At 39.3% G+C, this 23,941-nt stretch overlaps 2 protein-coding genes across 5 annotated transcripts in view; one reads left to right on the forward strand and one right to left on the reverse strand.

Annotated features, from left to right (window-relative positions):
* Positions 1-3,435, forward strand: part of STARD8 (StAR related lipid transfer domain containing 8) — a 166,601-nt gene extending 163,166 nt beyond the window's left edge. For all 4 annotated transcript variants that reach the window (XM_063432169.1, XM_063432168.1, XM_063432171.1 and 1 more), the window contains 4 exons: positions 297-518; positions 630-847; positions 1,134-1,310; positions 1,675-3,435. In XM_063432169.1, coding sequence (XP_063288239.1) covers positions 297-518; positions 630-847; positions 1,134-1,310; positions 1,675-1,792 — 735 coding nt within the window. In that variant the 3' untranslated portion in view covers positions 1,793-3,435. The remainder of the gene's footprint in view (positions 1-296; positions 519-629; positions 848-1,133; positions 1,311-1,674) is intronic.
* A 171-nt stretch (positions 3,436-3,606) lies between these two features.
* LOC134572886 (relaxin receptor 2-like) overlaps positions 3,607-23,941 on the reverse strand; it is a 312,105-nt gene continuing 291,770 nt past the window's right edge. The window contains exons 14-18 of the mRNA XM_063432173.1: positions 19,500-19,568; positions 19,081-19,310; positions 11,582-11,992; positions 10,148-10,363; positions 3,607-4,798 (exon numbers count right to left, since the gene is read on the reverse strand). Of these exons, the coding sequence (XP_063288243.1) occupies positions 4,611-4,798; positions 10,148-10,363; positions 11,582-11,992; positions 19,081-19,310; positions 19,500-19,568 (1,114 nt within the window). The 3' untranslated portion in view covers positions 3,607-4,610. The remainder of the gene's footprint in view (positions 4,799-10,147; positions 10,364-11,581; positions 11,993-19,080; positions 19,311-19,499; positions 19,569-23,941) is intronic.

Here is a 23,941-nt window from a genome sequence, read left to right on the forward strand (position 1 = left end):
GCATTAAAGGTTCATTTGTATGCCAACTTTAGGAAAAAGGACATTAACCTATTTGGTGACCAAACATTTTTCATGTTTTACCCATAACTTGGATAAGAGAGGGTGTGTGTAGCAGTCTATAATCAGGGTAACTGGGCTGCTAAGTAGTAGCTTTATAAGGACTGTTCGGGTACTGTTCCTTTCCCCTTTTTATTGAATCTCTGTGGGTCTGATCCTGTACTTCTTTTCTTGTCCTAACTGCATTCGTAAAAACATCCTACATAAGTGCTATTCTTTACTACCATTCACATGTCTAGATGCCACACGATATGTTTCTCCAATCTCGTAATTCGTATGTTGCTGCTGATGCTCATCCTCTGTCTCTGGAGGAGCTCTGTGGGGCATCAGAAAGTGAGTCCAGAGACTTCTCTTCGCTCTTGGACAACAGCATTCACAATCTTCTCCAGGAGTCTGCAGAACGCTTTAAGGGTTGGACGACCTTGTCTGGACCTGAAAACACGGAATTATCCTCGAAGAAGGTAAGAGTTGGGCAGATAGTTTGGTAGTAAGCAACTATATGGATATCTAACTTTACAGATCTGTCATTCTTTCTCTTGATTTTTTTTTTTTTTTTTTAATTTTTTTTGTAGGTTGGTGACGGTAATCCTTTGCGTATGTGGAAAGTGTCAACAGAAGTGGAAGCTCCTCCAAGCTCCTTATTACATCGTGTTTTGCGAGAGCGGCATCTTTGGGATGATGACCTCTTGCAAGAGAAAGTGGTAGATACCCTGGAACAGAACACGGAGATATTCCACTATGTGACGGATAGCATGGCACCTCATCCACGACGACAGTTTCTGGTACTTAGGTAAGGGTACTTTGAGGTACTTGAGAAAAGGGGAGGGGAGGGTGTTGTGGTTTTTTTTTTGGGGGGGGGGGGGTGTATTTTATATACATGAAAATCTGTGAATGAAATAGGAAATATTAATAAATGTTGAACTATTGAACACTTTAAAGCCATGAAAACATTACTCACCAATATAATACCCCTAATAACCATAAAGTTAGTAAAATAACTTATTAAAGTAAAGATATGTATCCCTAATCAATTTATTTCTGATTGGATAACCGATAACATATTGTCTGCAATACAGGAAATGGCGCACAGATCTTCCCAGAGGAGGGTGCCTGCTGGTTTCTACATCTATTGACCATACCACAGGGCAACATGAAGAAGGGGTCCAGGCTGTAATTCTGAATTCTCAGTATCTCATGGAACCTTGTGGAATGGGACGCTCCAGGTTAACGTATATCTGCAGGGTTGATCTCAGGTACTATTGCTTTGTGTGTTTATATAAAAATATTTTCACTGTGAGAACTACTGCATGTTCTGTAACTGAGATTTATGCTTCTGCATAGATTAATGGTTCTGTAAAGTCTGTTCAGTCCCTCAAAATGTATGCAGTAAAACCCCCAAGATTCTTTGGCTCTCTGTTTCATTAAGAAAATGGAGTTGTATTTCAGCAAAATCTGAAGAGGTGGAGTTTGGAGAGCGCTTCTTTAGACTATAACTATGTTTAAACAGGGATTTGTCACCTCTTGTTCTTAACTACCAATCATAAGGCAAGCAAAGTTATGTTTATTGTGCAGAATATGTATTTTATGAAATATGACGCATTTCTTTCTGTATCTTAGGGGACGGTCCCCAGACTGGTACAACAAAGTTTTCGGACATTTATGTGCCATGGAAGTTGCACGTATCCGGAACTCATTCCCCCCATTAAATCCATGTGGGCCAGAGACCAAGCTCTAAAGTTAAGAAACTTTGACTGCAGATTATGTTCTATCAGTAAAGCAGGATTTCATGGCAGGGCAAACTGGAAAAGCCCATGACCTCTACTCCGAGAGTTCCAGGAACAGAAAACTCTATGAGCATAATATCCAGACATATTACTGTACCTGTTTTAGGGAACACATTGAAATATTTTATTGTTGTGATGCTGGTCATGCATTGGGCTCTGCCTCAAAAAGATGAGGAACTACGAAAGATGGTGGAAATGGCTGTTTGTTTCACTGCACTCCTAAAGGGTAGAATGCAGTGCTAACCTATCCCATCAAACATTTTGAAAGATGTTTTCAGAATGGCGTTAACAATCAGTATTATTTGTCTATCATTTTCTTTTTTGATGCAGTGGTAGAAGTAAGCAAGTGCTTATTTTCTTATTGTTTTATGAAATGTAGAGAATGGAATGTCGGATACGTTTGAGAACGTTGTGTGAAGGATTATTTAATGGTTCTGTGTGAATGCTCTGATATTACTGGGGTGCATAATTTTTAAGAATATTCTAGCGTGGCAGTATTCTTTGCCAGTTTGACCGTCTACATTTTGGAGATGCCTGCTTTCGCATATACTGGACCACTTTTAATAGACTGTGAGACGGTCTTTCTCCTATATTAAGGGAATCAATGTGATTTCCAATGAAATAATGGTAGTAGACTTGTTAAGGGATCAATCAACAGATGCCTCATTACCATTTTAGAATAAAACTATGCTGACTGTTGCTGCCAGTGCCATTTTAGTAGGCTGGGTTATTGGCGCATGAAGTTATTTTAAAGCAGTTGCATTTTCTTTCTGTCCTCCCTCCAAAGAAATGCCTTCTGTTTAACATTTGTTGGTCTGCTTAATATAAAATCCAAATAACCAGTTTATTTTCTCCAATATTAAATGGAAATTAGGACCAATCGATTTTTTGCCAGAAAATACTATCTGTAAAGTGTAGACCTGTTTAGATGTTTAGATCATTAGCACAGCACTAGACAGATTCCTACAATACCAAGACAACTGCCCCCTGCATACAGGGCAGAGCTAAAACTGATCTGTGCCACATTGGTGCAGTGTTCTGCCCATTGAATGTTTAACTGGACTGCTTCCTGACTGGACCTGCCATGTCCTAAGTCAACAGGAAGCTTTGTATTTTTTTTAATATTTCAATGTGTCTGTCTGCCACAGTCAAATGCTTTAATGCCAATATATGTTTCCCCATTCTCTTCTGTAAGTGTGATATTGATGATCTGGTTTTATACCATGATACTGATACATGTTGTAGTGAAATAGGTAGATACCTCAAGTTTCATAATCTGCGAATAACTGTAGGGCACTATGTCCGTCTTTGAGCGAGCTACACATTTGAATCTACGTCTGGGTGAAGACAGTGGCCTTAAATCTACTGGAATTCTGGTCACTTAAGGTAGAGGATCAGAGTCCAGCTGCTTCTCTTCAGTATCCTAAGCCTAATTTGTTATTGTTCTATATAAATAATGTACAGTTGAAATCATAATATATACTTTTTAAATGTACTGTTATGTCACCAGTTGTATCCATGTTTCTATTTAAGCCAGCTTTTGTAATATAACACACTTTTCTTGACAGAAGAAATAATAAAATTCTATAAATTATTTTGTTTGGTGTTTCTGTTAACATAAAAAAAGCAAGCAAAACACAGTGGGTTCACACTTTATTTCAGAGCCAAGCAGTGGGTGAGTGCATGGCAAAGCCTGTTTTAAGAACCCTACAAAAAAAATCTTCTTCATTCACAAACGTTCCGGTCCTTTTTTTTTTTTTTTTTTTTTGATAACGTAGTCTTGAATAAAGTCTCACGTTGCCTTTTGCTAGGATTTAAATTATCAGCACTACAAATTGTTTTAAAAGCTCAGCTTGGTCTAATAGTTTAGCCCAGGGGTAGCCAAATAGGTAGCTCTCCAGCTGTCAAATTAGACATCATAAAAGTTTGAGTCCAAAGCATTGTGGGAATTATAGTTTCATAGCCCTGGAAGATGCACCTTGTGGATGGCACTGTTCCAATTCTTAGTTACCAAAGACAATGTACAATAATCTGAATGTAGAGCCAATTAACCATGGATATCTTCATGAATTTCGTTTAAAAATGCCCTTCATATTTACACCTGTAAGTAATGTACAAATAATGGAACTTATCATAAGGAATGTAAAAATATATATAATATACACATACAGTTTTGTTTTTGTACAATACTCTTGATTTTCACAATCCAGAGTAGTTAGTGATGCTTGTGCACAGTGAATACATTGCATTGCCGGGTAATTAGATCTTCAGGACGGAAGTTCTAAAATATTGAGTAATGTTCTCTAGTAACTATTTTTTTTTATTGTTTTTGTTTATGTATTTAATGAGAACTGTACAACAGAACAACTCCAAACTGCTCTATTGAATCTATTTTCGCCTGCCCAGTGTAGAAATGCTCTATTTGGTAATAACAAGCAGTCCATATGCACTGTCCTTGTTTATTGGCCTAACCATAATGTTGTGCACTTTAGGGGGTGTAAAAACTCAGTTTTCGTGTGATCAACATATACGACCTTATTGATGGTGACGTATAGAATAGGATGTGGCATTGCTTGTGTTCAAAGAAAGAATGGGTATACATGTAAATTACAAAAGGAGGTCCTGATCGCTCTTAAACAATGGATCTATGGAAGGCACAGTCTTTGTATGAGGATAGTGGTAGCTTATTTCTCAACCCTACATTCATTGGGTGAGATGTTACACAGAGTGCAGTGTCCACTGCTGTGAGTGCATCGTGTGCCGACTGTGTCAAGCAGGGTTGATGTGGATAGAAACCAAACTAAAACTCTTTACTGAATCCTGCGTATGACTTTGTTTCCGCTGTAGACATTGCTTGACTTTCTCTTGGAAGGATGAGGTGGTGAGTGTGTATAGAATGGGGTTCAGAGCACTGTTAATGGGCAAAATAAAAATCACAACCCATGACGTAATGGTGCCTGTAGAGAAAATGACAATATTAATATCCTGAAAATAACATCTGAAATGTTGCAATTGCTTTTAATCTAGTGAATTAAATGTACATGTTTATCACATTTGTGCAGAAGCCAGACAACTCAATTGTAAGAAGTGATTCAGCAGACCTGATTTGAAAGGTTTGGGTGCCTTTTTTTATTTTTTTATAAAACAAAGCGATATCCAGAATATGGCATAAAAGCTGGACTGGACAAATTGTAGATCCATAAATCTGACATGTAGGTGTTAAAGGTTCTGTGCACAATTAAAAATGGTTTCAATTTGGGTTTTTGCCTTCAATAGCAGAGAGATGTGTAATAGGCTTGATACACTTTTTTTTTTTTCTTTTTTTTTTTCAACTTCTAATCCCGTTTTAAGCAGCACTCTAAGCATAAAAATGTCCGGTTAATTTTTTTGGTGTTTAAATTATGTCCCTACGGGTTTGCTGCTCAATTCCCTCATGTTTAGGAGTAAAACCACTTTAGTTCTGCAGCCCTAGCTACAACTCTGTGACTTACACGACCTCTCTACACACTTAATAAATATATTTCATTTAAAAAAATCTTAGTGTGATTAGCACCTATTCCAGGGATTCCCAACCTGTGGCACATGTACCCCCGGGGGTATAATTCATTGCCCCAGGCGGTACATGAAATAAAAAAACAAAAACAAAAAAACGTTAATGGTGGTAGTTGTCTCAGTGTCTGTTTGTGTCAGTGTGTTTATCTGTATGTCTGTGTATATGTGTAAAAGTGTGTATCTGAATGTGTCTGTGCGTATCTTTATGCCTGTGTGTGCGTGTACCTGTGCATGCGTGTGTATCTGTGTGCTTGTATGCCTGCGCGTGTAGTATGTTTACCTGCGCGTGCGTGCGTAGTACCTGTTTGCCTGCGTGGGCACACATACTTTTTCTGTATGCCTATGCGTGTGTATCAGTGTGCGTATCTGTATGTTTGTGTGTGGGTTAGTGTGCGGGTCAGGCTGTATCTGTATGTCTGTGCATGTGTGTATCTGTTGAATCTGCATGTGTGGCAGCATTTGTATCTGTACGTCTGTGTATCTGTCAGGGCCAGCCTGTCCATAGGTCCCAGTGGGACCATGGCTCCAGGCAGCACTTTGACTCAGGCGGCACCGCGGATACTGAAAGGGTAAGTAATTATTAGCTTTAATACACACAGTGTGCTGCACATAGGAATTCCAATCCCAGCACACACAGACACACTACATCCCAAGCATATACAAACAGACACACACTACATCCCAAGCACAGACACACTACATCCAAAGCACATACGCTTCATCCCCAGTATACACACCTTCACGCTACATCCCTAGCATGCACATGCACACACAAACATGCTACATCCCTACAACACACAGACATGCTACATGCCCAGCACACACACAAATCACACTACATCCCCAGCCTAATGGCATACATCCCACATGAAGAAAATTTACTTTTTATTGTTGTTGGTGATTGACATATATTGTACTCAGCTAATATGTTCATACCACTGCAGAATCATGTGTTGTGATGTTTTAGTGTCCATTGATCTAAATATGTTTCTGGAATGTTTATCTAATCATGATTTTTAAGCCGGTGAAATAGCTCAGTGGGCTAATGCATCAGCAGAATCTGTTCTAACCCTTGGGTCGCAGGTTAAAAAAAAAACAAAAAACTGCAAGGTTGACTCAGCCCTTCATCCTTCCGAGGTAGATAAAATGAGTAACATTAAATTGGGTGATTGTAACATCCCCAGGACGTACTTGGAAACCAGAGTAATCTGAATGTACCTTTCCTGGTTAAATACTTTGTTATTATTATAATTATTATTATATATTTCATTTTGGTTTTAATTATCATAATACAACATAATGAATGTGGGCGTTTTTGGTGGCCTGGTTTTGGAGGGACAAAATATCTTGGGCCGGCCCTGGTATCTCTGTGTGTGTCATTGTAACTGTATGCATGTGAGTGTGTGTATCTATGTGTCTGTATCTGTGTGTGTCAATATATCTGTGTACTTGTCTGTGCATCTGTCTATCTGTATCTGCGTGTCTGTATCTGCATGTGTCAGTGATTGTATCTGTGTCTATGTATCTGCGTGTTTGTATCTGCATATGTGGCAGAAATACATCAATTTGAAATAATAATTAAAAATATTTTGCTAATATGAAAATGGGCTGCCAAGGGTTACTCGAGTGAAAAAAAGTTGGGAACCACTGACCTATTCTGTTAATTGTATACAACAGCCTCCTATGTTAGATTAGATAATAAAATTAAAAAAAATAAAAACTACACAGAATAATTATATGAACCCCATAGACTTGTCGGAGAAGCACATTTTGATTTTTTTTTTTTCAAGCACAATGTATTTTATTTTATTCATATATTTTGTAAGATATACATTGTGATGGTGCCCATACAATTCCTTTAGGTAAATCACCAAGTTATTATGGTGCCCAAAGCCCTGGTGCTTTTTTACCAAAAGGTGTTGAACCGTTTTCCAACAGTTTAATCTCAGAGGTTGCTCTCCAGCACCAGATTTTCCTGTCCCCAGCTGCACCGGTCTTTTCAACGCAGTTTCAGGAAGCATGGAGAGTCGTGGACAGGGGCTGCTTGAGAATGGATTCACCCCAACGGTTGCCTCCAGGGCCAGATCTCCAATTCCCCCAACCGCATCTGGCTTCTGAAATTGACTTTCAAGAAGCATGGAGTGCCGCTACTGATTGACTAGAGCCAATCCGTAGCAACCCATTCAAAAAATAGGTATGTGGAGTTACTGATTGGCTTAGAGCATCAGCCGACCACTCTAGCCTAGTGGTTCCCAAACTTTTTAGGTTCAAGGCTCCCTTAATATTTCAGTATTTTTCCAAGGCACCCCAAGTCAAAATTTCTAGGTTGTATATCTGTACAGCGCTGCAGCATTTACTGGTGCTACAGTGTTGGCGTTTGTATACATTTATTGTGTTTTAATACAGGGGTGTGTTTGGATGTAATGTTTTTGTTTAATTGCAGGGGTGTGTCTGAATGTAATGTTCACTTTTAAATGTGGATGTACATATGTGTGAAGTATTTGTGTTTGAGTGAAGGGGTGTGTTTGTATATATATTTTTTTGAATTTGAATGCAGGGGTGTGTTTGTATGTAATATTAGTGTTAGATTGCAGGAGTGTGTTTGTATGTTGTGCTGGTGTTTGATTGGATGTATGCACATACATACATACTTACACAGATATTCATGCACATTAACACACAAATGCATATAAATACTGTAACGGAATGCAGTATATTAGTCCACGATATCCGTTGGTATCCTCAGGAAATCCACAGTCAGAGCAGAAAGCACGGCAATATTCCCAATCCTCCCAATAACCGGACGAAACACAGTTTGGGAGTCAACTAACTTGCTTTATTCACAGACTTCCATATTTATGCAGTTCCCCTTGCAAGTGGTTTCCTTACAGATGTTACAGGGGATTTCTCCCATCAGGCATTGTAATTATCCCAACAGGCATTGCTGCACGAGAGGGATACTCCCACTAAAATGGACGATTAAGTGGATTATCCCCTCGTGGAGCAAAACCGACAATTTACACAGAAATCCATATTTTATACATTTTTACTCGCTTTTAGACGAATGACCGTTCGGTAGATAGCTGGGGTCGGCGGGCACATTTAGTGAGAATACCGCTCCGATCCCAGCTAAACTAACCGAACGCCGCACAAAATACGTTAAAACATTGAATTCGGTTTAAAAGTACCGAACATCTATGGGGAACAGAATGTGCCGAACGCGGAACTCCCGAACGCTCTGGAAGTCCAGCGGTGTTCGGATCATTGAGTAGCCGTTTTCAGTTCCAGGCTCTCGACGACCGAACACCGCTGCAGAGACAAAGGATCCAAGATGGCCGACCGCCGCATGGTCGGTAGCCGAACGACGGCCACCTAGGAGAGCCCTTAATTACCGATTGCAACATTGTTGCAATTGGTTAATTGATGCCACACGACTGGTGAGTGGGTGGTCTACCTGGGGAGCCCGCATTCGTATGGCGAACGGCCTGGATAGCCGTGTTTCGTCAAACGAGAGGGATTTGTATGCTGGCAGCGTACGGCTGCCAGCATGCGAACGGCCATAATACGGTACATACACAGGTTAAAACATACAGTACATATTCAGCCTACAGACAACCTTTACTAACTACAGTCCAGAAGTGGCTAGGTTTGCCACAAATACACACAAATTTATATAGACACTGACACATACACACATATAGACACACACCGACACATGCGCACACACACAAACATTGATCCATTGTACAGCGCTATGGAATCTGATGGCGCTATATAAATAATCATAATAATACATGCCCACACCATGACACAGATACACACACTGACATAAAAACACACACACCCTAACACACAGAGACACATACACAGATATGTGCACAGACATAAGCACACTGATATATATACGCACACCCTGACACACACATTCACAAACACCCATACACACATACACATACTCACACTCATACATACACTCATTCACACACACACACACACACTAAAACTCATACACATACTCGCACACTAATATACACATTTACACTAATACACAAACACGTGATTTTTTTTTTTTATATCTCCAGCCACCCTCCTGTTTGCTTACCTTGTGTGTCTAGGAGGGTGGCTTGGAGTCCTGGTCCTGCTGGGTGGGGGGAGTGAAGGGGTCTGGAGTTCTTTGTGCTCCTCTCCCTCCTGTGTCGTCTCTCTGCATGACGCTGGGAGGAAGTGACAGGCTGTCACTTCCGGCTGACATTACAGGGGTCCGGTCGCGGTCTTAAAGGACTGCGGCACTCGCCTGGGTCCCTGTTAAGCAGCAATGTTTCCTTGGTACTATAATCATAGCATCGGGGAAACATTTTGCGGCACCCCTGTGTGCACGTCAGATTTAGGAACCACTGCTCTAGCTGATCAATGGCGCCCCTGTCTGGCAGCACTTTCTGAAAGTAAATTTCAGAAGCCGGTTGCCTCTGGGGGAATAAGAGATCTGACACTAGAGGCAAACCTTTGGGGTTAAACTAATCAAGAACGGTTTAGCCCTTTCAGGCAAAGTGCGCTAGAGGATCTCCTGGCACCATAACAACTTCATTTCCATTGTTATGATGCCCAGAGTGTTCCTTCCAGTGAATAACCCTGTGTGCCTAGTTATCTTCATTAACTGCTATCTCGTACTAAGATAAAATATCAAGATTTATTTTTAAATATCCCTGTAACTTATTATGTGAAAACTATTTAGATTATACAAAACATGCTCATACCTGGAATATCCGCCTCTGTAAGAGATACGGCCTTCAGTAAAAATATAGGAATCCAGCACAGGGCATCGGTAAAGACTATAAAGAAAAATCTTTTTGCAATAGTGACCTCTCGTGACAAGACACTGCGCTCTGCTGTCTTAGTCCCAGTCTTGTGTATAGAATAGAACATGCTACTGTAGGAGAAGACAATGGTGATAAAAGCCAGCAAGTTCAACCCTGAAACACATAAATTATTCAGATTATTATGAATATTCTAATTAAAAAAAAATCCATATTTTTTCAAACTCAAACCTATAAAACAGCGCAAGTTAAAGAAGGGCTTGATGTTGAGAATTCATTTCCCTCTTGCAGTGAATGAAATCATGTGCTTCACTGGAATGGTTTCTTTGCGATTCATCCCTGACTGATCACGTTTTATTCCCTGCAGCATATGAATTCTGCATACTGTAGCAAAAACTATGTATAATGTCATGCGTGGCAACAATAGAGACGATATACGTCCAAGAAACATTTGCTTTGGAGTGTATTCCTATGATATTTTTACTCCACCTGCTGGTAAGAGAGCTGCATAAACTTATTAAGCTAGTGCTTTGCCTGTATGCACAGTAGAAATAGTTTTTGTTATATAATTATCACTTTACATTATATGGTTTATTTGGACTTAAAGGAACACTGTAGTCACCTAAACAACTTTAGCTTAATGAAGCAGTTTTAGTGTATAATTCATGCCTCTCAGGTTTCATTGCTCAATTCTCTGCCATTTAGGAGTTAAATCACTTTGTTTCTGTTTATGCTGCCCTAGCCACACCTCCCCTGGCTATGATTGACACAGCCTGCACACAAAAAACTGGTTTTACTTTCAATCAGATGTAATTTACCTTAAATAATTGTATCTCAATCTCTAAATTGAACTTTAATCACACACAGGAGGTTCTTGCAGGGTCTAGCAAGCTATTAACATAGCAGGGGATAAGAAAATCTTAATTAAACAGAACTTGCAATAAAGAAAGCCTAAATAGGGCTCTCTTTACAGGAAGTGTTTATGGAAGGCTGTGCAAGTCACATGCAGGGAGGTGTGACTAGGGTTCATAAACAAAGTGATTTAAGTCCTATATGGCCGAGAATTGAGCAGTGAGACTGCAGGGACATGATCTATACACCAAAACTGCTTAATTAAGCTAAAGTTGTTTTGGTGACTATAGTGTCCATTTAAATATCCACTGCACCAAAATATATTTTTTTAGCAAAAATAAACAGCTGGCTATTCACAAATACTTTTTTTTTTCTTCTCGACTAAATCTACAATACCAAATGACTCATTTGCTTAGCAATTAAATTCAGCCAGACTGAAACAAAATTGCAATAGAATTCTCTTCATTTGTCTGCTAAGGTCCTGGATACAGATCAGGGAAAAAAATTTAGTGATGTGCCCACCTAGAAAGATGCCGATGGAATATCCTCGAGCACCAGATTTCTCTGTGCTGTCTGACTGCAGTGGAAAACACACTCCATTCCGGCCATAGAAGTTCCCAAATGTTTCATAGCTCAAGAAGGGGATGATGGTGATGAAGAAGCCTACTCCCCAAATGGCAGTCAATATACACAAAGTCTGCCCACGGCCTACTCTAAAGTGGCTGAATGGAAAGACAATGCAGAAGTATTTCTCCAGAGTCATGTAGGTGAGAAGCATGACCGAGACCTCAGAGGACAGCATGGCCATTGATCCCACCAGTTTACACTGCCAGCTCTCCATCCAGATTTGAGCATGCTTATTGTACTCTCCCTGGAATTTAATATCAAAGGCACCAAGACAAAAGAGGTAGAATCCCATCAGGAAATCTGCACCTGTAAACACAAACAATCCTTTTAATCCTTGAAGTCATCCAACTAGAACACATTGCTCACCGAAATTAATGCTATAGACAGTGACCTTAACATGCTTGTAAAAAGGAGTCGGTAAGACAATTTTATCTACTGTCAGTCATGAAGGTTTTACATAGTTATATAGGCTGAAAAGAGACACACGGCAATCAAGTTCAGCCTTTCTCACATTTGCTTTTGATCCAAAAGGCGGCAAAAAAAAACAACAAAAAAACAACCCCAGTTTGAAGCACTTCCAATTTTGCAACAATCTAGGACAAAATCTTTCTAGACCCCAGAATGGTAGTTTAATCTCTCCTTGGATCAAGAAGCTATTGATTAAAATGTATATCTCTGAAAATAGTTTTATTAACATTGTTAATGTGTTTATATTTGATATAGATTGATATATAGCAATATATGGAATATATTAGCAGAGCTACCTGTAGAAGAGGCTTATTGTTTGCATACCATATCATGAGGTCTTATGTTACTAAAACAAGTTTGCATTAACTAAGTTTGCACCTAACTTCAAATCTATTCTAGCCTCTAACTTTACCAAAGAAAAGACCAAAAAGTATAATCTATTCTCCTCTTTTCTGTCCAATACAAAAGGTTTTTACAAATGTAAGCGATGCAAAGTGTGCACAAGCACCGACCCATCCACAAAATCCCAAACTACCCAATTCAAATCTAACAAAACCCCCAAATCCTACCTCAAAGGCTTTATCAATTGCAATACTAAAAATGTAATTTATCTTTTTAGAATGCCCTTGTGGTCTCCAATACGTTGGAATGACCACAAGGAACCTCAAGATACGACTAGGCGAACATTGCCGCAATATCTCAAATGGATTCCCAAACCATTCAGTCTCAAAACATTTTATTATACACAACAAAGACCCAAGCCAACTGAAATGTACTGGTATAAGAAAAAGGTATTACCCCATGAAGAGGAGGCAACATAAAAAATATACTTGGAAAATGCGAAATGGAATGGGTTTTTAACTTACAGACCCGTACTCCTGATGGTCCTAATACAGACTTTGATCTGTTCAGATTTATTTAACTCTACTTATGTAGCTTTATTTCTTGTACATTTTTTTATCCTTTGTATTGACATAAAGTGTTCCTTTTAATTTCAAACTATTATGTTCTAACTTTAATTTATTTTATGTCTATTCATATTATCCCCTCCTATCTTCTTCTCCTAATATACCATTGCTTATGTTCTAATTTTAATTTATTTTATTTTTATTCACATTATCCCCTCCTTCTATCTTATTCTACTAATATACCATTGCTTAAATCATTTCCATTTTTACAACACTAACTTTATGTCTGCTATATAATTTCCTTTTGTATCATAGTTGATTAGCTGACCTGTATTGACTTGCTCCTTCTCCTCTAGCAATGTCTTTATGTATATGTATATTCACATTTTTTTATTCCTACAATTGTATAAACTTGTATGTATGATTATTGTTTTGGTGTATTTTCTCGTTATTATACAATTTACAATCTTTCTGGACGTTTTTCTGGTGTCCTTTATAATTTGCCACACCTAACATGGCCGCCACATCATCTCAATGCACTCATATTTCCCATTTCTCTCCCCAAGATGGGCGCCGCCACTATTTTCTCCTTTCCCCCCCAAAGTTTCCATTTATTTTTTCTTCCCCTTTTGGTCTATTATTACCACACCAGTGGTCTATGTCACCCCCTCCCGTTTCCGGCCTCATAATACCTCCAATCCTATACTCTATCTACCAAGCAGACCAATCGATCTGCCACGGTGTAGTTTAATCACCCAAAACTACAAATCCCATAAGGCTTTGCGGCTGGTCCAGTATGACGCGGCAATGACGTGTACCACATGTTTCGGCAAACAATGCCAATTATTAACCCACATAACCCTTGTTTTACACTTATTTACGCAAATTAAACTGCCTCAATGTTAGATCCTTTGAAATATTAGTATTTATAACTGTTTTGTACATGTTATCACATAACGATTTTTCATTGGATTGACCAATTTTGGGGCCAATTTTAACTTAAACCATACCTATAAAAACTCAAACAATGCCAGGTAGAAAGTTTTTACTCCATTGATAAAGCCATTACGGCGAAACGCGTTTGGATGTATATATTATTATTGTTTTCTACTAATAAATTGATTTTGGTCAGCTACTATTGTGCCACTATCTTTTATTATACAGAAAAAAGGATATGCTTACTATATAATACACTGGAAGAACACACCCCTAAAAAAGTGTACCTCACACACACTATACAGAGTAAACACAAGGACGTATATATAAACCCAAAGGTGATATATATAAAATAGAGGGTGGTTAGGAACAATACAACCTGAATATGGCTGGTAATAAACGTGGAATCTACAAAATAGTAAAATACAAAATATGGTGAAGTAAATAAGGCAAAGATGAATATTGCACGTGGTAGAGAACTTACAAGAGAGACATAGTCATCGCGCCTGTCACCCTGTCAGGGGTACTTTCCACATCGAAGATTGGATATATATGATAAGGACTGGCAATGTCACTTTTTCTTCAGCTCAGGAATAAAATATCCCTTTTTCCTTGGCTCAGGAATAAAAGAAAAAAATAGATAGTGCAGATAGTGTATAAAAATAACAAGATTTATTCCAAATATTGCACTTGTAAGAAATCAGAAGTAAAACAGCATATCTCCATAATGAAGTAATGGCCAGGTCTCCAGATGAAGGTGGAAAGAGATCCCAAAATGGAGATACACAAAATGATAAAAAAAAATAAAAAAAAAGATAAAAATAACAAATGGACTATAATAATAACACTACTTATAATTAGCATAAAAAGTCAGATACTACCTCTGCATAAAAAGTCGGATACTACCTCTGCATAAAAAGTCGGATACTACCTCTGCACTATCTATTTTTTTCTTTTATTCCTGAGCCAAGGAAAAAGGGATATTTTATTCCTGAGCTGAAGAAAAAGTGACATTGCAAGTCCTTATCATATATATCCGATATTCGATGTGAAAAGTACCTCTGACAGGGTGACAGGCGCGATGACTATGTCTCTCTTGTAAGTTCTCTACCACATGCAACATTCATCTTTGCCTTATTTACTTCACCATATTTTATCTTTTATTATACTTTTATTATACCTTTATTATATTATTATTTTATTTCTCCTACGTTATTTTGACACAATTACTTTTATTCTACCTGGCAACTACAACTTTTATCCTGTACTCCAAAAATCCCACTTGGAGATCAATCCACCGATGCGGTCATTATAGAGCAGTTAGCCTGCTCTATCTCTGTGAGTATAATTTTTTATCATATCTTACCGACCATTTATATTTTATCGAGAGCACTATTGCTGCCTTTTACTTCTTGTTTTGGATTCCCGACACTCCCATCGCTTAGAATACTCATACCATATGCTTCAAGTGGGGATTATACCAATGTATGCTATACATACCAGAGCTGGCTTAAGCTCTAATAAATGTAAGTGTTACCCTATAATTACTTTGTCTGCCTATTTATATCTTGAGAGCACAATTGCCGCCTCTTTTGTCATTTTGGGTCTTGGCATCTCTCAAGTCCCAGAAAACACTCGCATTATATCCATCATTAAATTCTAATGGCCAATTATAAAATCAATAAAACCCAACAAAATTTAAATCAAAATGAATGAATAAATTATACAAAATACAAAATACTTCGAATAAGGGCATAAAGGTGATATGTAAAGTCCCCAGATGTTGGTTTTTATTGATTTTCTAATTGGTCATTAGAATTTTAATTTGAGATCATCTAATAAAAGCATTTTGTATATACACTTGGGCTATTGGTTCCTGATAATAGGCGTGTAGACCCAGGGCCGGCCTTAGGGGTGTGCGAGCTGTGCGGCCGCACAGGGCGCCATGTAGCAGGGGGCGCCGTGCGGCCGCACAGCCGGCCGGGATTATAAAAAAAAAAAAAAAAAATTATTTCTTTTTTTCAAATTTGCAGCGGGGGCGGAGCTTACCGTGCGGCGGAGCTTACCGTGAGGCGGGGGCGGAGCTAAAAGCGCCGGAAAACTTCTTCCCCACCAAACAGTCACCAGGAGCTGCACTGCCTCCACAATGAACTCCACAGGTAACTGTGGGATTGTCAGGTGAGTGTGACTCTCTGCCTGTGTGTATTACTGTCTGTGTGTGTATGACTGTCTGCCTCTGTGTGTCTGTGTGTATGACTGTCTGCTTGTGTGTGTGTGTGTGTGTATGACTGTCTGCCTGTGTGTGTCTGTGTGTGTGTGTGTGTATGACTGTCTGCCTGTGTGTGTCTGTGTGTGTGTGTATGACTGTCTGCCTGTGTGTGTCTGTGTGTGTGTGTATGACTGTCTGCCTCTGTGTGTGTCTGTGTATATGACTGTGTGTGTCTGATGTATTACTGTCTGCCTCTGTGTGTGTCTGTGTGTATTACTGTCTCTGTCTGTGTGTATGACTGACTGTCTGCCTGTGTGTGTCTGTGTGTGTGTATGACTGCCACTGTGTGTCTGTGTGTATTGCTGTCTGCCTCTGTGTGTGTGTCTTTGTGTATAACTGTCTGCCTCTGTGTGTGTGATTGTGTGTATGACTGCTTCTGTGTGTATGACTGCCTCTGTGTGTATGGCTGTCTGCCTATGTGTGTATGGCTGTCTGCCTGTGTGTGTCTGTGTGTATGACTGTCTGCCTGTGTGTGTCTGTGTGTATGACTGTCTGCGTGTTTGTCTGTGTGTATGACTGTCTGCGTGTGTGTGTGTGTATGACTGTCTGCCTCTGTGTGTGTGTATTACTGTCTGCGTCTGTGTGTATGACTGACTGTCTGCCTGTGTGTGTGTGTGAGACTGTCTACCTTTGTGTGTCTGTGTGTGTGTGTATGACTGTCTTCCTGTGTGTGTGTATGGCCGTCTGACTCTGTGTGTGTGTGTGTGTGTCACATATAACCAATACACGCATATCACACACTGTTAATACACCCATTACAAATATCACACATGGCATACATATCACACACCGTCATCACACCTACTATCACATACACAGACAACACAAACATTACAGCATACATGGATGACGGGGGGGGGGGGGGCGCTGTGAAGATTTTTCGCACAGGGCGTCTAAATGCCTAAGGCCGGCCCTGTGTAGACCTGAACTACACAACGTGCTGTGACCAAGCCCATTAATGCCTCCATACTTGTGAGTATAATATATACCTACTTTATATCGGACTGCTTGCTTCAGACTATATTGCACCATATATATGTTCTGTTTAAGCCCTAGCTGACATCGTGCAAGATTATCTTACTTAAAGAAGGGGAAGGTCACCTTTACGGACCTGTAAGCGTTTTATCCCTGAGCTTGGTTGATAGCTCAGGAGAATGTGAGTGGCTTTCTTTTGTATATATATATATATATATATATATATATATATATATATATATATATATATATATATATATATATATATATATATATATATATGATTCCAAATATATAACAGTCTCACACTATTGGAGTTAAATTCTGTTTTTAGGCAATTTCAGCCAGAATATACCAATTTCAGCCAGAATAAAACTACTGTGCCAACATTGGAGAAATACTCCTTCTGCTTTTGGACGGACTTTGACTTGTATGTAGCGCTACATTTTATGACATGTTTTCTGTTGGTGTAAAACACATTAAAAGAACACTATAGTCACCTAAATTACTTTAGCTAAATAAAGCAGTTTTAGTGTATAGATCATTCCCCTGCAATTTCACTGCTCAATTCACTGTCATTTAGGAGTTAAATCACTTTGTTTCTGTTTATGCAGCCCTAGCCACACATCCCCTGGCTCTGATTGACAGAGCCTGCATGAAAAAAAAACTGGTTTCACTTTTAAACAGATGTAATTTACCTTAAATAATTGTATCTCAATCTCTAAATCGAACTTTAATCACATACTGGAGGCTCTTGCAGGGTCTAGCAAGCTATTTACATATCAGGGGATAAGACAATCTAAATGAAACAGAACTTGCAATAAAGGAGGCATAAACATTAGACGACTCTTTACAGGAAGTGTTTAGGAAGGCTGTGCAAGTCACATGCAGGGAGGTGTGACTAGGGTTCATAAACAAAGGGATATAACTTCTAAATGGCAGAGGATTGAGCAGTGAGGCTGCAGGGGCATGTTCTATACACCAAAACTGCTTCATTAAGCTAAAGTTGTTCAGGTGACTATAGTGTCCCTTTAATATGTGTAACAGTGTATTATGTGTACTGTATAAACAGGATTATAAAATATGTATTATCTCAGTGATTAGCAATTGCTAAGCTTGGCTCGATTTGGTACTTGTTTCCATCAAAAGTGCTGATGAAACTATTTCAGCCTTAGAGGATCCCTTCACACACCCAAAGCAATTTAGCTTGCTGAAGTAATTTATGTGTAACTTTTTTCTGTTTTACAAAAAAATGCACATTTTAATAGAAATTGAAATTTTTATAAATGAACTTTATTGCATCATTCTGGCTGTCAATCAGACAACCTGTTCTGTTACTTCCTGGTTGTTTATCTCAGTGAAGCCAAACTCCAGAGGCAACAATTGCCCAGTGCACCTGCCTTGCAAAGACTTCTCATTGAGCTGCATTGGGAAATCTATGATTAGACAGCCATAGAAAGTGTGGGTTGGGTTAGGGGAGGGTTTGGAAAGGCTGCAGACAAGAGGTCTGCAACTTTTGCCAGTGGTTTTCAGATATACCCAATGAAAAATTGCATAAACCGGGGTATATCTACTAAATAGTGATTTTGTTTCCTTTTTTTGTTGGGCATATCATTACAATATATGTGGACTGAAATCTGATTGACTAACCACCTCCTCAGACAGTCTTTTGGTTTAATTTTGCTACAATATTGCTCAAAACACATTACTACTACTGGACCATATTACTTACTAAAAACTCCCAATACCTCCTCTCCTTATACTAATGGACTGCATACTCAGAACACAAAACTGATCCACTTATTTGTTGTAAGAGATTGTCATGGTAGTACACTTACAGCACAAAGATTTGATAGACATAGTGTGTTGGCAGTTTTCCGTCACTATAAAGGACCTCATGCAGATCACGAAAATGTTCCCGAAACAGGTGATAAAAGCCATGACCCATACAAAGACTCGGAGCAAGATGTTGGCCAGAAGATTCTCAAAAGAAGAGATACCATCACTGTTGGGCTTACAACTGCGCACATGAGGAGCATAACTGCAGTACTGGAACTTCTTGAAGTATCTTCAGGGAAAAGTGAAACTGTTGTTGAAACATACCAAGTCAATTCACATACAGCAGAAAACAAATGTGGGTGATCTGGAAGTGGAAAGCTAAGTTTTGGGAAAAGGGTGTAAACAAAAGGACTTTAGAATATTTATAGCAGAGAAAAAAATATCACACCCTCAAAATGTTGTAAAGTCTTGTACTTACATGTGAGATAGGTTCAGATTGGAGAACATTAGATTATTAATGTTTGGAATCTCCATATCTTCCATATTTCTGGCAATGATAAAATAGCGAGATGATTACATTTTGATGTTAAAACTACAGATCATCATTTACATTTCCCCTTACAGAAGTCATATAAACATTAATAAACAAGCCATGTTGCTATTGTATTACAGCAAACTTCTCAAGAGGCTTCTCAATCCTTTGCTACAGCATCAACCAGAGTTATCCATTTAATTCCTATATTGTCTAATACAGTCCCCCGTCTGTACTTGTATTTATCTATTTACCTATATTATATTGAATCCAGTTCATATTGCAACTGCTGAGTTATCACTATACTTAAATCATGATACAGCACCCTCCATATTTATCTCTGTACCCACCATAACTCCTAAGTATATGGGTCTATACGGATAATATGCCAGATGTTCCAACATGTGAGGGATAGGAACCCAATATTGTAGACCCCCACCCTGTTGGAAATAAAACACTGCTGCAAATAACAAAAAGGAGAAAAAGGGAGGACAAACACTAATAGCAGATATAATATTAGCAAAAATTGGCAAATAGTGCCATGGGAACAAAAACCCTCTGATGAGCTGCGGGCGAAACGTGCACATCAGGGGCCGTTGATCCAGCTGTATCTCCTACTCTCTTAGCACATCATGACAACAGGGATACAATGGATCCAGAGTGGACTTCAACTCCCATCAGGCGAAACCCGGAGAGCTGCTTAAGGTTTACTGGGATACTGCAGCAGCCCATTTACCTCGTTATTACTAACGTTTGTGTTGATTTGGCTGCACCCAGTGTCTCCCGGTTATATGCTGAAGTCTCTCTGTAACTTATCAGGAGTGTGTCACTTAGGGCACATTATTGAGTGTGCTACCCGTTCACATATGTGTCAGGCATTTAGGGTTCCCTTATAATTGAGGGGTGTTTATTATATTTTTTATTTGCTATTAGGGCTGCTCTTATTATCTAGGCATACCGCTTACAACCCTTATCCTGAACACGGTATGTTCATGTGACCTGTCTGATACCTCATACACTAGAGGTCTCAGCTGTTCTTATTCACTTATTACGTGCAAAATTACTGCTCTTTTGCACATAGGTATCTAAGAGAGGACACTGAAAACTTCTGAACAGGACCTCTCTCTAGGGCTATTATGTATCAGGGTATTAACCCATGATTGCTAATTAACAATCTGTCACCTTATTTATGGCTTTAGGGATCCTCTGATTGAGGTTTTTGTTCCCATGGCATTATTTGCCAATTTTTGCTAATATTATATCTGCTATTAGTGTTTGTCCTCCCTTTTTCTCCTTTTTGTTAGTTGCAACAGTGTGGAGTGGACTTCAACTCCCATCAGGCGAAACCCGGAGAGCTACTTAAGGTTTACTGGGATACTGCAGCAGCCCATTTACCTCGTTATTACTAACGTTTGTGTTGATTTGGCTGCACCCAGTGTCTCCCGGGTATTTGCTGAAGTCTCTCTGTAACTTATCAGGAGTTTGTCACTCAGGGCACATTATTGAGTGTGCTACCCGTTCATATATGTGTCAGGCATTTAGGGTTCCCTTATAATTGAGGGGTGTTTATTATATTTTTTATTTTCTATTAGGGCTGCTCTTATTATCTAGGCATACCGCTTACAACCCTTATCCTGAACACGGTATGTTCATGTGACCTGTCTGATACCTCATACTCTAGAGGTCTCAGCTGTTCTTATTCACTTATTACGTGCAAAATTACTGCTCTTTTGCACATAGGTATCTAAGAGAGGACACTGAAAACTTCTGAACAGGACCTCTCTCTAGGGCTATTATGTATTAGGGTATTAACCCATGATTGCTAATTACCAATCTGTCACCTTATTTATGGCTTTAGGGATCCTTTGATTGAGGTTTTTGTTCCCATGGCACTATTTGCCAATTTTTGCTAATATTATATCTGCTATTAGTGTTTGTCCTCCCTTTTTCTCCTTTTTGTTATTTGCAGCAGTGTTTTATTTCCAACAGGGTGGGGGTCTACAATATTGGGTTCCTATCCCTCACATGTTGGAACATCTGGCATATTATCCGTATAGACCCATATACTTAGCACCTATCTGGTGTGTGGGATACTGTATTCTATCGGAATTGTACAGATTTTATTTGTCCTTCACTTATTGGTGGTTTTTCACCTTATTTTTTACTATTTACTATTAAAAGTTATATTTTATATTGCAGGGCACTCATCCTATGTATGTTTTTTCTATAACTACCTTGGTAGTTTTTTGAGGGTTACCCCCTACTGTCAGAGTGCCCGTCCAAGTCTTCCCTGTCCTCCCCTTTTTTTGTCCACCATAACTCCTGTACAAGAAGTCCATCCACTTGAATTACCTATTTTAAATGCACATATGGCCTGCATATAAAGTCTTTCAAACTATTATCATCATCATTTATATATCGCCAAGTCAAAAGGAACACCAAGGAAGAGGGCTTGATTGGTGGGGGCAATAGGTGTTCCATTGACGTGCATTGAAGGACAGGGTCTATTTGAGGGGGAAAGATGAGGAGTTCAGCCCAGTTTTAGAAAGCGGAAAGATGTCCAGTTAGGGATGGAAGAAAGCCAGTTTGTGATGTGTTCCAGGAGACGAGAAGATAGGTCAGGGGAGGAGAGGTATGGTAAATATGTGTATTATCAGCATATAGATGGAACTGACATCCAAAAGAGTTAATAAGGTTACTGAGAGAGGCAGTGTGAAAGAAGGACAAAAAAGGGACAAAGAACAGAGTCTTGGGGAACACCCAGTTAAATAAATAAATAAGCTTGCAATGTGTCTACCTCTGCAACCAATTATAGTTTATATATTGTACTAAGTGTATTCCAGATTCAAAGTAAACAAAATACAGCTAGTAACAGTGAAATCAATCACTAGATTTCACCAAATGATACAAAACAATATAAAATGATAAGTGAACAACGCACTTTGTGTGAATAACAGTGAGTATATAATAATATAGGTGGTATATATAATATACCATATGGAATCATTTTTAAATGTGACTGAAAATAAAAATAGCTTAATTCATGGTTTTAATTCATGTTTTTGTGAATTAAGCAAACTGTGGTTGGGTCCATGGGTTCTATTGATAAATAAATAAATAAAATACACAAAGAAGCTGTTTGCATCTTGCTTCTACTGTATGCAAAAAGTGATAAATCCACGAATTAAACCAAGGTGTATAACGACTTTATGATTGTGATCATATCAAAAAGGTTTCTTTTGCGGTTTATGATTTGCCTAATGAGGTTGGTGGTATATTTAAATTGCTAAACAGATTTATCTATGACAATTGGTTTCTATGGCTCCTAACAGGATTTAAAGCTAAATATTGTCTGGATGGAAATTAGAAAATAAGTATCTGTTTAAAGGGACACTCTAGGGACAAGAACCACTACAGCTTGGATGTGGAGCAAAGAGACTGTCTCTGCACAGCCAAAAAACAGCCAACACAGCCAAAAAAAGCAGTGTTTACATTATAAAATAATGAAATGATAAGTAAATATAGTTATTTTGCTTTATTAAAGGGACCCAATATTCGAAATAATATAACACTAGACTGTTCCTCTTAGCTTCAGATACATTATAATTCCAGTGGAAAGCAAGCTAATTAGGTGATATGCAGGGTGACAGGGTCTATAATACTCCAATCTTTTTTTATGCACATTAATTATGAGCGGAAGGGGCGGAGCTTGACTGCCAAGGGAACCAGACGTGCTCGGCAAGAGCTCCTGCATCTGGCCCCATTTACACCCAGGTCACTCATCTAGCAGACCGCTTTAGGCATTTACCTTACCGAGGGAGTTGCGGTACACCGGTGGATACTTGTTGTGAACTGATCCGGCCCCGGTACGTCCTAATAGCAGTCAGCGGCCTACAAAAGCCTGAGCTCTGGAGAGACGGCCGCTCTCCAAGCTCCTTTGTTGCCTAAATGGCCCTGGTGACCGAAGCTATGCTCCTTCCCCCGCCCCCCGGACCGGCGGGGGTTATCCTGGTATCCACACCCTGGTGCCCCTATCATCCCTGCACAGCTCCCACCTCCCGACGCATGATCGCGGCTGACGCACCTAAGATGGCGGCCAGGCCTGCTGCAGCCCATGGAGACATGAGGAGGTGCGGCAGAATATGTGCTAGAGTGACTGGATGCGACCTTTGCTGACTTCTGGGCCAAATTGGAGGCTTTAATTGAAGCGACACCAAATCAATCTCCAGAGGGAGATCAACCCAACGAGCTATCCTACATGCCTGCAGAAAACCAAGCAGTTCCAGGGGGACATCCTACTACACGAAGTGGCAAGCATAAACACCCCCCCCCCGCACGGCTAACAAACAGAGAAAGCGCAAGAAACCACAGTGGTGAACAACCAGGCC

The sequence above is a fragment of the Pelobates fuscus genome, chromosome 9, assembly GCF_036172605.1.
Source record: "Pelobates fuscus isolate aPelFus1 chromosome 9, aPelFus1.pri, whole genome shotgun sequence".
In the NCBI taxonomy this organism is placed as follows: domain Eukaryota; kingdom Metazoa; phylum Chordata; class Amphibia; order Anura; family Pelobatidae; genus Pelobates; species Pelobates fuscus.